Here is a 14,080-nt window from a genome sequence, read left to right as displayed (position 1 = left end):
CACCAAGGCCTTGCTGACTATCCACCTCTCTCAATTTACATCCATTCAAATAATAATCTGCCTTTCTATTTTTGCTACCGTAGTGGATAACCTCACATCTATCCAAGTTATACTGCATCTGCCATGCATATGCACACTCACTCAGCCTGTCCAAGTCCTGCTGAAGCATCTCTGCATCCTCCTCACAGCTCACCCTCCCATCCAACTTTGTATCATCTGCAAATTTAGAGATAATACATTTAGTTCCCTCGTCCAAATCATTGATATATATAATGTGCACAGTTGGGGTCCTAGCACAGATCCCTCCGGTACCCCATGAGTCATTGCCTGCCAATCAGAAAAAGACCCACTTAATCCAACTTTTTGCTTCCTATCTCCTAACTAGCTGTCTATCCATCTCAAGGGACTACCCACAGTCCCATGCGCTTTAACTTTACACATTAATCTCCTTTGTGAGACCTTGTCGAAAGCCTTCTGAAAGTCTAAATAAACCACATCCACTGGTTCTCCCTGGTCAACTCTACTAGTTATATCTTAAAAGAATTTGAGTAGATTTGACAAGCATGATTTTCCTTTCATAAATCCATGCTGACTTTGTCTGATTACACCATTGCTTTCCAAATGCTGTGCTATGAAATCCTTGATAATTGACTCCAGCAAATTCCCCACTATTGATGTTAGGCTCCTGGTCTATATTCCCTTTTATCTCTCTACCTCCCTTTTTGAATAGTGGGGTTAAATTCGCTACTCTCCAATCGATATAAACCATTCCAGAGTCCAAAGAATTTTTGAAAATGACCATCAATGTGTCCACTATTTCTCGGCCACTTCCTTTGTACTTTGGGATGAAGATTATCAGGCCTTGCTCCACCTTCAATCCCACTAATTTCCCCCAAACTATTTATTTTCTAATACTAATTTCCTCCAGTTCCTCACTGAAACTTGTGCTTCTCAAAGCTTCTGGGACATTATTCATGTCTTCCTTTGTGAAGGAAGGTCTTCCAAAACTCTGCTGCCAATGTCTCAAATTCCATTCCCCTATCATCCCTGTGCGTCCTGGCTTCCGATCAAGTAATGTCTTGATTTTGAAATTCTCATCCCTGTTTCAAATTCTTACACAACCTCAACTCTCTGTGCATCTCCTCTAACTTCACAACCCTCTGAGATACCTGCGTCCCTCAAACTCTGGCCTGTTGTACGTTCCCAAGTTTAATTGCTCCACCATTAGTGGCAATGCCTTCAGTTGTCTCAAACTTTAGAATACCCTCCTCTACCTCTGCCTTCCTCCTTTACAACACTACTTAACATCTCCACCTTCGCTCATGCTTTTGGTTATATGACTGAATGGATTGTAACCTCTGAGCTCCAGCGTGTCGTATTGTGTGTGTGTGTGTGGTGGTGAGGGGGAGGACCTCAAAGATACATTGGGAAACCCCTCCAGATATTCACAGGTAAGGATTTCATGGCAATTGCCTGGAAGCGCAAACTTCCCCTGGGCATTTACCCTGCACTGGGAACCATCCAAAAATGCGATGTAATTCACATAATATCAATGAAAACTTATTTTAATCTCTGGGTAACTTTGGTGTAGATCCAAATGGACCCCCCCCCCCCCGGACTCCCCCATACCCCTGGCCCCTTATGGGTTTCCCACCAATCCTTCCCCAAGTACCCACTGCCCACAGGAGTCCCTACCCACCCAAGGGATTACATCCCACCAACTGGAACTCCACAACTCAAGCGATTGTCCCATCTCCACAAGGCACTTTCCCTCCCCCGCCAGGCCTGACTGACCGCATCCCCTGTTCCCTCAGGCATGACTCTCAATCCCCTACCATACCAGACTCTCACCCTAACCCTAAACCGAACCCAATCCAATACCCCTACCGAGGCTGACCCAACTCCCTCTCGAGGTCCAATTCCCCCCCTCACCTCGATCCCACCCAAGGCCCAAACCCACCTCAATTCCCCCACCCCCACATCCTACCTACTTACCTTTTTCCTGGCCTGTCAAGGATTTTAAACTTGGCGAGACCTATAACTTAGCTGGCACATGGCTGCTAGTATCACTCAAAAAGGGGTCATGGCCTCCTTGCTTCTACTAGAGCTGCACTCGACACTAAGCTCGGGGACATGCTGCACTACTCATATCTCTCCCAGCCTGAGTTGGAAGGTCGGGTGAGAAAGATTTTGGGGAAGAAACTAGGAGTGGAGTGGCAATCCAACTCTTACTTACACTGGAGGAAATTCAGGCCCATCAGTATCTCCTGATGTGGCTCAGTGTTACACTTGGAAAGTGCCTTTGAACATTTCATTGTGTTGTATAAATATAACCTATTTCTGTCAGGAGACAAAAACACCAAGCTAACTAAAACCTTGGGAGCACCGTCATTTTGATTGACTGCACCTTACACGTCAAGGACAGCGGCAACGCGTCCCACCTCTTGAACTCCTCCTCCAGGTGCTCCACCAGCCTTGTAAAATTAAGCCTATGCAGGGCCCCCCAGCTCCTGGCCACCCGGACCCCCATATACCCGAAGCTCCCCCGCCCCCCTTAGTGGGAGCTCTCCAATCCCCCTCTCCTGGTCCGTAGCTGAACTACGAACAGCTCGCTCCTCCCCATGCCGAGCCTGCACCCTCGAAAAGTCCCCGAATTTCCTAAGAACCCTCATTACCTCCGGCATTCCTCCCACCGGGTCCGCCACATACAGCAGCAAGTCGTCTGCATAAAGCGACACCCTATGCTCCTCCCCACACCGCACCAACCCCCTCCAGTTCCTTGACTCCCTCAGTGCCATAGCCAGGGGTTCAATCGCCAGTGCGAAGAGCAGGGGGGACATGGGACACCCCTGTCTCGTCCCTCGGTGCAACCAAAAGTACTCGGACCTCGTCCTGTTTGTGGCCACACTCGCCATCGGGACCTCATACACCAGCTTAACCCACTTGACAAACCCCTCCCCAAACCTGAACCTCTTCAGCACCTCCCACAGGTACCCCCACTCTACCCTATCGAAGGCTTTCTCAGCGTCCATCGCCACCACTATCTCCGCCTCCCCCTCCCTCGCCGGCATCATGATAACATTCAAAAGCCGCCGCACATTCGCGTTCAACTGTCTCCGTTTCACAAACCCCTTCATGGATGATCTGCGGCACACAATCCTCAATCTTCGTGGCATCTATATTTAGCAGGGAAATCGGTCTGTAAGACCCACATTGCAGGGGATCCTTGTCCCGCTTCAGGATCAAGGAGATCAGTGCCCGGGACATCGTCGGGGGCAAGGCCCCACCCTCCCTTGCCTCATTAAAGGTCCTAACTAACAGCGGGCCCAACATGTCCATATATTTTTTATAGAATTCGACCGGGAAACCGTCCGGCCCCGGTGCCTTCCCTGCCTGCATGCTTCCTATCCCTTTGATCAGCTCCTACAGCCCAATCGGGGCCCCCAATCCCGCCACCAGTCCCTCTTCCCCCATTATCAGGCCCCACACTTCCAAGTCTGGGATCCGACCCAACATACGCCGCATAAAGCCCGCATCGTCCCAGTTCGGAGCATACACATTGACCAGTACCACCCTCTCTCCCTTCAACTTACCACTTACCGTTATGTACCTACCGCCATTATCTGCCACAATGCTCGACGCCTCGAATTACACCTTCTTTCCCACCAAGATCGCCACCCCTCGATTTTTGGCATCCAGCCCCAAGTGAAACACCTGACCTACCCACCCTTTCCTCAATCTTACCTGGTCTGCCACCTTCAGGTGTGTCTCCTGAAGCATAACCACATCCGCCTTGAGCCCCTTCAGGTGCGCGAACACGCGGGCCCGCTTAACCGGCCCATTCAGTCCCCTTACATTCCAGGTTATCAGCCGGATCAGGGGGCTACCCACCCCCCTCCCCTGCCGACTAGCCATGACCCCTCCTCGGCCAGCCACACACCCGCACCCCACACCCGGCCCATTCCCCACAGCGGCATACCCCCGTCTCGACGACCCCCCCCCCCCCACTCGTTCCAGCTCCACTTGACCAAAGCAGCAGCAACTCGATTCCCCCCCACTAAATACCTCCCCCCCCCCCCCCCCCCCCCCCCGGGTAGGACCCATCCTAACTGATTTACTCCCCCCATTGCACTTCCGCAAGCCAGCTGACTCCTGCTGACCCCGGCCACTCTCACCTCTCCGTCGTCTCCTCCCATTGTGTGGCACACCCTCCTCTCCTGTTCCCCATCCATAGGCTCTCCTCCTCCCCCTTCCATTCTAAGCGTGGGAAACAACCCTAGCTTCCCCGCCCCCTCCAGTCTTCAGCGCGGGAAAAGCCCACGCTTTCCACATATCCAGCCCCGCCACCTCTGACGCAGCTCCTTTTACAGGCCCGGTCCCCTCACCCCCCGACTCGGGCCTCCCCCTCCCCCGCGGGACCCCATCTCACCACCATCCACCCTCCCTGTTCCGTTTACCTACCCCTCTCCAAGAGCCCCCCCGACTAACCCAATCAAAACAGTGCCCAACCCGCACCAGCCCCCCTCACCGACCCGAAAGAGAAAACACAGAGAAAAAGAAACCCAGAGCAATACAAAGGCCCCCCCTCGAAAAAAAAACATAACATAATATCCGCAGTCCCCAATCGCCCATCCCGACCCTCAATCTGTGTCCAACTTCTCGGCCTGAACAAAGGCCCACGCCTCCTCCGGAGACTCAAAATAATGGTGCCGGTCCTTGTAGGTAACCCACAGTCGTGCCGGCTGCAACATGCCAACTTCACCCCCTTCCTGTGCAGCACCGCGTTCGCTCAATTGTACGCGGCCCTCCTCTTCGCCACCTCTGCACTCCAGTCCTGGTATATTCGAACCTCCGCATTCTCCCACCTGCTGCTCCTCTCCTTCTTGGCCCACTTGAGCACACACTCACGATCGACGAACCGATGGAACCTCACCAGCACCGCCCGCGGAGGCTCGTTAGCCTTGGGCCTCCTCGCCAGCACTCTATGGGCCCCTTTCAGCTCCAGGGGCCCCTGGAAGGACCCCACTCCCATCAGCGAGTTCAACACGGTGACCACATAGGCCCCTCCGGGAGGCCCATAATCTGCAGATTCTTCCGCCTCGACCGATTCTCCATCTCCTCGAACCGCTCCTGCCATTTCTTGTGGAGCACCTCGTGCGCCTCCACCTTTACCGCCAGGCCTAAGATCTCGTCCTCATTGTCAGAGATCTTTTGTCGAGCCTCGCGGATCGCCACCCCCTGGGCCGTCTGTGTCTCCAGCAGCTTATCAATAGCTTATCGGCTCTAGCAGGTCCGTTTTAATCTCTCTGAAGCAGCGCTGGATACCCTCCTGCTGCTCCTCCTCCACGCTGCCTGGTCTCCGCCCGCCAACATTTTGTTCTTCTTTCCTCGCACCTTCTTCGGGTCCACCACCACCTTTTTTGTCGCCCCGCTCATATACTGACGGGGAGCTGTTATAGACTCCTTCCCATTTATGTACAGGGGGGAGGGGTTTGGGGGGTTGCTTTTTTAGGTTGTGTTTTGTACTTAACCCTGTTGGGTTCTTTTTTCTTTCTCATTTTGTTATTGATATTTTATGAAAACCTTTAATAAAAATTATTTTTAAAAAAAATTAAAAAATAGACTCCTTCCCACACGGGAAACTTTGAAAAAGTGCCGTTGGGGGCCCTGAAAAGAGCCCAAAAGTCTGTTTTTGCGGGAGCCGCCGAATGTACGACTTAGCTCCGCATAGCCGCAAACGGAACTCTACTTAATGATTTGTTGAGCTGTTCGCAGCTGGGAATTGCATGGGTGAGAATCACAGGAGGGCGGAACATAGGGCCTCAGGCTGGGCCCGCTAAATAGATGCAAATGGGTCATTACCATCCATTTGCATTTATTTCCATGCTCCCGCTGGCATGGAATTCGTTCACGCCGCCGGCGAGGAGTCGGAAATTACCACAAGATTTACTGCTTGTATCTTCTACTTTAACATGAACTAGAACTAATATAAATTAAAGTAACAGAACAAAAAGGTAAACTTCAGTTTAAATAGCTGATACAACAAAGCTACATCTTACACAAACACCTGCATCACTCCCCGCACATGGGGCACCACCCACAGTCCCAAAGTTCTCTAACTCGGCCTCCGTTATGGAGCCTGAGTCATGTTCATTGGCAGCCGTGTCCAAAGTCTCCTAATTCAGCTAATACTAACAAGGCGCAGGTTTACGAACCCTCTCTCATTCGAGTCATGTCAGTTCTGTTGGCGTAGCTTTCCAGTGTTCATCTTCAATTGACCAACCAACAATACCCGGTTCACACTCTAGTCCTCTGATAGCAGAGCTATTCACAACATTGTCAGTATTCAGTTCCCTATCGCCCCCTCATACATTCTTTGTTTCAAATTAACGGGCAATTTAGCGTGGCCAATTCATCTACGCTGCTCATCTTTGAGCTGTGTGAGTGAGACTCACGCAAACACGGGGAGAATGTGCAAACTCCACGCAGACAGTGACCCGGGGCTAGGATCGAACCCGGGTCCTCAGCGCTGTGAGGCAGCAGTGCTAACCACTGAGCCACCGTGCCGCCCTGTACATTCCTTCTGGAGTTTCTGGAATTCTATTTTTCTTCTTACTTTACTGACCTTTTCACAGAGAGCTTTGTTGGCTTCTCCTCACACAAATTATGTGTTCCTTTTCTGTCCTCTGCCTGCTTTATTTTTGTCTGCACCTGTGTGTTGATTGCCTTTTGCTCCCAGCTCTCCATTGTCATGCAAGACTGGCAACATGGCTTCCATGACTTAATCGCCCTTCTTTTGTCTGTTTCCATGTCAAGGGTCGCCAGGTTGCCAAGAAAATTCCAATTGAACCATTTACAACTGATGCTCAAACTCTTAAATGTCCTTTTCAAACATTTCATTCCACAGACATTTTAAAGTAATTACAATATTTTCTTATTGTTCCTGCGTCCAGGTCAAAGATTGTCACACCCACACCCGCCATTTCTGAGGCGGAACCAGGTGCTTACAAACTCCGTATCCTATTGGACTTAAAGCTGTGATTCCAATTGCTTTCCATTATATAGACTGCCAATTTCTACCTCCGTCACATTGCCCAACTACACCTTTGGGGAGACCGTAGCATGATGGTCACTGAACCAGTAATCCAGAGGCCTAAACCAATATTCTGAGGACATGGGTTCAAATCCTACCATGGCAGCTGGTGGAATTTGAGTTTAATTAACAAAGCTGGTGTGGTAGTCACCACTGATGTGTATATTAGGTGCTTTGTGGTAAGGCCCCTGTACCACAGGTACGGGGGTAGTTCCCTACCTGCTGGCTCTGCCCAGTGGGCGGAGTATAAATGTGTGCCCCTCGTACAGCAGCCATTTCGCCAGCTGCTGTAGGAGGCCACACATCTTAGTGTAATAAAGCCTCGATTGCATCCAACTCTCTTCTTTGTGTCATTTATCGTGCATCAGCTAGTCTTCGTAATGTGGCCATGACAACCACAGTCGATTGTTGTAAAAACCTATCTTATTCACTAATGTCCTTTAGTGAAAGAAATCTGCCATCCGTACGTAGCCTACATGTGATTCAAGACCCACAGCAATGCGGTTGGCTCTTAAGTGCCCTCCGCAATGACCTAGGAGGCCACTCAGTTCAAGGACAATTAGAGACAAGTAACAAACGATGGCTTTGCTAGCGACACCCATATCTCATGAAAGAATTTTTAAAATCCTCATCTGCTAAAACCTTCAACAATTTCTTTGCCACCTCCAGATTCAATTATTTTAATATTTTCCTGGTCATCCTGCTCCCAACTCTCATTCTCTATCCTCTTAAATGCAGATGGCATCGTGGCTTTACCCCCATTTTTGTAGCAGTGTTGCAGCCCTTTTTTCAATTCTTTGATCCTTTGACTTCTGCTTCTTATCATCTCACCTTCCATCGCTCCACCATTTGTGGAGCAGCCTTCAGTTATCTAAACCCCATGGTTTGAATTTCCCTCCTTGATTCGATCCACAACTCTTTCTGTTTCTAAGACTCTGCTTGAAACTTACCTCTTTGACAAAGTGTTGAGTCAATATCTCCACTTGTAGCTCAAACACATACACTTTTCTTCATTATTGTACAGGTCACAAGTTGACCCTTTAGGTTACAGCAGATGTGCAGGCACAAAAAAATGTGAAGGGACGGCACACTTCACCAAATCAACCACGAACTCCAACAAAAGAAATCAGAGTATATGTTGGAAAGCATACCAGAACCAAAAGGCAATAGAACGGTTGGTATCTTACAAATCAACTCAAAGAGATAAGAGGGGTGAAATTCTCCGTAATCGGCGCGATATCCGCCGACCGGTACCAAAAACGGCGTAAATCAGTCCGGCATCGTGCCACCCCAAAGGTGCGGAATCCTCCGCATCTTGAGCGGCCGAGCCCTAACCTTGAGGGGCTAGGTCTGCGCCGGACTGATTTCCGCCCCGCCAGCTGGCGGGAAAGGCCTTTGGTGCCCCGCCAGTGGCGCGGAAATGACATTGCTGGGCGGCGCATGCGCGGGAGCGTTAGCGGCCGCTCACGGCATCCCCGCGCATGCACAGTGGAGGGGGTCTCTTCCGCCTCCGCTATGGTGGAGACCATGGCGAAGGCGGAAGGAAAAGAGTGCCCCCACGGCACAGGCCCGCCCGCGGATCGGTGGGCCCCGATCGCGGGCCAGGCCACCGTGGGGGCACCCCCCGGGGCCAGATCGCCACGCGCCCCCCTCAGGACCCCGGAGCCCGCCCGCGCTGCCTTGTCCCGCCGGTAAGAGAGGTGGTTTAATCCACGCCGGCGGGACAGGCATTCCAGCAGCGGGGCATCGGCCCATCCGGGCCGGAGAATCGCCGGGGGGGGGGGGCCCGCCAACTGGTGCGGCACGATTCCCGCCCCCACCGAATCTCTGGTGCCGGAGAATTCGGCAACCGGCAGGGGCGGGATTCACGCCAGTCCCCGGCGATTCTCCGACCCGGCGGGGGGTCGCAGAATCCCGCCCAAGACCTTAAACTGAGGCCCCTGTCTGCCTTCACAGGTTATCCCGGGTTGTCGTCAATATTAATTCGTCAATCAACATCGCCATATTATTGTTTGTAGGATCTTGTTGTGCAAACATTGCTCGTTATGTTTCCTAAATACAACAAAGACTACACCTCAGAAATACTTTATTGTCTGTAAAGCACATTGAGACAATCTGTTGTTGTGAAAGGCACTGCAAATGCTTTTCCCCCCATTTTTAATCTCTGATTTGAGCACCTAGAATCATAGAATTTGTAGTGCAGAAGGAGGCCATTTGGCCCATCGAGTCTGCACCGGCCCTTACAAAGAGCACCCTACTCAAGCCCACATATCTACTCTATCCCCGTAACCCTGTAACCCCCACTGAACATTTTTGGACACTAAGGGCAATTTAGCATGGCACATCTGTAGATTGTGGGAGGAAACCGGAGCACCCGGAGGAAACCCACGCAGACACGGGGAGAAAGTGCAGACTCCGCACAGACAGTGACCCTGCCGGGAATCGAACCTGGGACCTTGGAGCTGTGAAGCAACTGTGCTAACCACTATGCTACCGTGCTGCCCTTGGGAATGCAGAAAGAACAGGACTTGAAAACATTGCCTGTGTAAAGTTGCCCTGGTAACAGCACCTGACTGGGTCCAAGAAGCGGAAATTCCAGACTTTCTTCCTGCAGCGTTGCTCCTCGGTTTTCACAAACTTCTTTAAGAAGCTTTTTCACAGCACCTAAGGAGGCCAAAAAGATTGGCAAAGTACTTAAAAGAATGAAAATGAGTCATAATTTGCTGTCACAATGAAACAAATAGCATCCATTATTGGTTAGACTTCAGCCTGTCTGCTTAAACAGAGTGATACACTGCTGCAAGTTTCTGAAATCAGCAAGGCAAAGTGGGCATCTGGGACTTGAGTGAACAGGGCAAGCCTTTTAACCAATCATATTGAAGGATTGTGAAATTAACAGCACCAGGACGGAGAAGAAAATATCGATTTGAATGGTGAATTCAATGTCAAACCAGGTACAGAAAGAGATTGGATTAAGAGAGGGAAAGATAGAAAGAAAAAGTAAAATTTTTATTCAGATTTTGAAAATCTTCAACAATTAAATCTAAAGGAATAAGTGTGAAAATAGTTAATTTTCAGTGCCAGAGAGTATGTAGCACACAAATGAAAACTAATTGTAGTTTTCATTTCATTTCAATGACGTTACTGTGAAAATCCCCTAGTTGCCAGACTCCGGCGCCTGTTCGGGTACTCAGAGGGAGAATTCAGAATGTCCAAATTACCGAACTGCACGTCTTTCGGGACTTGTGGGAGGAAACAATAAGTTGTTGGTCTGAATTGGATAAGACTTAACTTTCTGTGGTGAGTTTCCTTTGTATCTTTTGCCAAAGTCAGTAAAGTAAAGTCTCCATAGTACCAGGTGACCATAAGCTGCTTTCCCATTTGAGGAGAGCTGACTGGTGGTGATTTAACCTGAGGGTCACCATATCTCAGGTGAGGGGCAGTACAGGAATTGAACCCGTGCTGTTGGCCTTGCTCTGCATTACAAACTAGCTGTCCAGCCATTTGTGCTAAACCATCAGTAATGTCACACTGAATACATTTCAGTGGTAAGGTCAACCGAGAGTTGTCATTGCTCTCAGCTACTGCTGGAATGACACATCTTGAACAGCAATAATTGGATTTCTGTGTTGAATTGTTCAACTGAACTCACCTGAAGTTGCTATAGCATCTATGTATAAATAATGGCTTGTGCCATTAACCTCACCATTATGTTGACAGCAAAATGTGGCCCTTTCTTTGGGAAACAAATAAAAATAACATTTACAGTTGATTGGAGCATCCGTATTCCATTCAGAATACAATTAGGAATTTGCTGGGCAGGTTTGCTTTTACCTTGGCTGCTGGGCGGGGTACTTTAGGACTGTAAAGTGAACTTGACATTATTATGTTTGGAGCAGGAGAAAACTATCAGCCTGGCCACCTAACTCTGTGGCTTAGATCAGTTGGCTGGACAGCTGACTCACGATGCAGAGGGAGGCCAGCAGCAAGGGTTCAATTCCCGTACCAGCTGAGGTTATACATGAAGGGTGGGCAGCACGGTAGCACAGTGGTTAGCACTGTTGCTTCACAGTGTCAGGTTCGATTCCCGGCTTGGGTCACTGTCTGTGTGGAGTCTGCAATTTCTCCCAGTGTCTGCATGGGTTTCCTCCCACAAGTCCCGAAAGACGTGCAGTTAGGTAATTTGGACATTCTGAATTCTCCCTCTGAGTACCCGAACATGGGCCGGATGTCTGGCAACTAGGGGATTTGCACAGTAACATCATTGAAATGAAATGAAGATCGAAAATTGCTTATTGTCACAAGTCGGCTTCAAATGAAGTTACTGTGAAGCCCCTAGTCGCCACATTCCAGCGCCTGTTCAGGGAGGCTGGTACGGGAATAGAACCCGCGCTGCTGACCTTGGTCTGCTTTACAAGCCAGCTATTTAGCCCACTGTGCTAAACCAGCTTCTGCAGTGTTAATGTGAAATGAAAATCGCTTATTGTCACAAGTAGGCTTCAAATGAAATTACTGTGAAAAGCCCCTAGTCGCCATATTCCGGCGCCTGTTCGGGGAGGCTGGTACGGGAACTGAACCCACGCTGCTGGTCTTGGTCTGCTTTACAAGCCAGCTGTTTAGCCCACTGTGCTAAACCAGCCACTGTGAGCCTACTTGTGACAATAACGATTATTATTCAATGACCTCTTTTCCCTATAATATACTTCTACATGCATAATTCAGGAATGTAATAATATTTTGTATTTTTAGATACCAGGGACTTCTCTATTTCTTTCTTAAATGTCATTGTTGCCCCGAAAACCCGTGTGAATCCCGCCAGCCCTGTCGGCGCGATCAAGACCAGAATCGTGCTTTCACCTGCACCATTGCAGAGACCATCACCTCGTTAGGTAATGTTAGCGATCAGGCTCCTGGGTACCCCGCTAGTGAACATCACACACATATTGAACTCCTACATAATTTGTCCTTAGTCTTCCCTCAAATAGGTACATAATCAGTTTTTATGATTCGGTCCTCAAGATTTCGATATTAATCTTGGAGTCTCTTGAATCCTCTCCAATAATGTGAGGTCCCAACTGAGAAACCCCAAGATTGGATATTATAGGGAAGAAAATGGAAGTCTTTCCTTGGAAGTCTGGGCTGCTTGTTTTACCTGAATCTCCCCAGTGAGGCTCATAAAAGCCCTGACAAATTCAACCAGAAATTTCCCAGACATTGGCAGAGCCAGTATAACCAGGTCTTTTGCTGTTTTCCTGGGAGGGAGCAGGGGTGTGCAGTTCTAACGGTCTCCCAGGAAAACTGCAACAGTAGAACCATTGAGCGCTTCAAGGAATTTTGGGGTCAACGAATGACAAAAACAGGTTTTAATTTTTATGAAACACTGTCAGTTAGAATTTAATTAACACGAGAGTGTACATACCATAGGTCACATTCAGCATGAAAACTGTGTCTCCCTGCCTCAGATCCTGACTTCTTACAACACAGTTCATTGCCATGGTAACATTTGGTACCAGCACTAAATCAGTGGGAGAGCAACCTGAAATACAGCAAAAATAACCTCTAATAGATGTAGACAGTTAATGTAGTGTGTCAAAAATATCAAAACCTTGTGAGACAAAAACAGAGATCGTATGCAATATACAAAAGTGAGGAAAATAAAAATGCAACATTTCATACCCACAAACTCAGCCAATCGCTTGGTAACAAATACCAGATGAGGAAGCAGTTCTCTGTCATAAAACCGCAGTGGCTGTCGTTCAATATGCACCTGCCATTCCTATAAGAGAGTTTAAAATAATTAAGCGACTTCTGTTCTTCTGAATGCTGTATTCATTTAAAACAAAGATTAAAATAAATTTGTGCCATTGGCACAATTCATGTGTTTTCTTATGGTACGTGATCAAAGTATTTTGTATGTGAGGTGTTTGTATTTTCTTACCCTCAGAGTGGTTTGTCCCAATTTAAATAACTTCAGCAGCAAGCGTTTTTATGAGTTTAAAAATAAAGTTTATTCATTAACCTAAACTGGTCTCTCGCATTTAAAAATGTAGGGCAGGAGAGCATGTGATTCAGGCGCGGGAATAGCAGCATTTCTGCTGGCTCTGGCTCTACTCATCTTGGCGATAATAAGGATGTAACTGGGGTGGAACTGACTTTTGAATATGGCGATTTGACCTCGAGCCAATGCTCTCGAAGACACGGCAGATGATGACTGTGAACATCATTAGAGTTTCATGGAATAGAATTTACAGTGCAGAAGGAGGCCACTCGGCCCATCGGGTCTGCACCGGCCCCTACAAAGAGCACCCTACTCAATCCCACGGCTCTACCCCATCCCCGTAACGCAGCAACCCCCACTCAACCCCTTTGGACACTAAGGCCAATTTATCATGGCCAATCCACCTAACCCGCACATCTTTGGACTGTGGGAGGAAACCGGAGCACCCGGAGGATACCCACGGAGACACAGGGAGAGCGTGCAGACTCCGCACAAACAGTGACCCAAGCCGGGAATCGAACCTGGGACCCTATAGCTGTGAAGCAACTGTGCTAACCACTATGCCACCATGCTGCCCTGTTATAGACAAGAATCCCGGCTTGCTGACACAGAATATTACTGCTCATGTGACTGAGCTGCAGAATACTAATAAAAGACTCTTTAGAAACGGAGGAAATGATTCAGAACATCAAAAATGTCACATCCTCAGCTGAGGCCCGCATACAATCCTTAGAAAATCAGCTACTTGCTATGTCAGAAATCCTAGAGGACGGCAAAATAGTGTAAGTTTCAACTCACCTCCATAGCAGTTTAACCAGTACAGGTACACAAATTGTGGCAACAGCAGTTTTTAACTTCAGTTGGCAACATGCCACAAGTATTGTAGTAGCTGTGAAATATTTACCACATAACTACTTATTAGTAGTGATAATTAGCTTAATTGGATTAGTGCAAGTCTTCAACGCTGTAGCTGCTTTTTCTAAACAGCA

At 48.7% G+C, this 14,080-nt stretch overlaps 1 protein-coding gene across 4 annotated transcripts in view; it reads right to left on the bottom strand.

Moving 5' to 3' along the window:
• LOC140411039 (uncharacterized) overlaps positions 1 to 14,080 on the bottom strand; it is a 325,334-nt gene that overhangs the window by 183,059 nt on the left and 128,195 nt on the right. For all 4 annotated transcript variants that reach the window (XM_072500024.1, XM_072500021.1, XM_072500022.1 and 1 more), the window contains 3 exons: positions 12,770 to 12,869; positions 12,513 to 12,629; positions 9,663 to 9,757 (listed from right to left, as the gene is read on the bottom strand). In XM_072500024.1, coding sequence (XP_072356125.1) covers positions 9,663 to 9,757; positions 12,513 to 12,629; positions 12,770 to 12,869 — 312 coding nt within the window. The remainder of the gene's footprint in view (positions 1 to 9,662; positions 9,758 to 12,512; positions 12,630 to 12,769; positions 12,870 to 14,080) is intronic.

The sequence above is a fragment of the Scyliorhinus torazame genome, chromosome 4 (genome assembly GCF_047496885.1).
Source record: "Scyliorhinus torazame isolate Kashiwa2021f chromosome 4, sScyTor2.1, whole genome shotgun sequence".
Taxonomy (NCBI): Eukaryota; Metazoa; Chordata; class Chondrichthyes; order Carcharhiniformes; family Scyliorhinidae; genus Scyliorhinus; species Scyliorhinus torazame.
The sequence above is the reverse complement of the archived record's forward strand: the minus strand, read 5'-3'. Positions and strand labels throughout refer to the sequence as shown.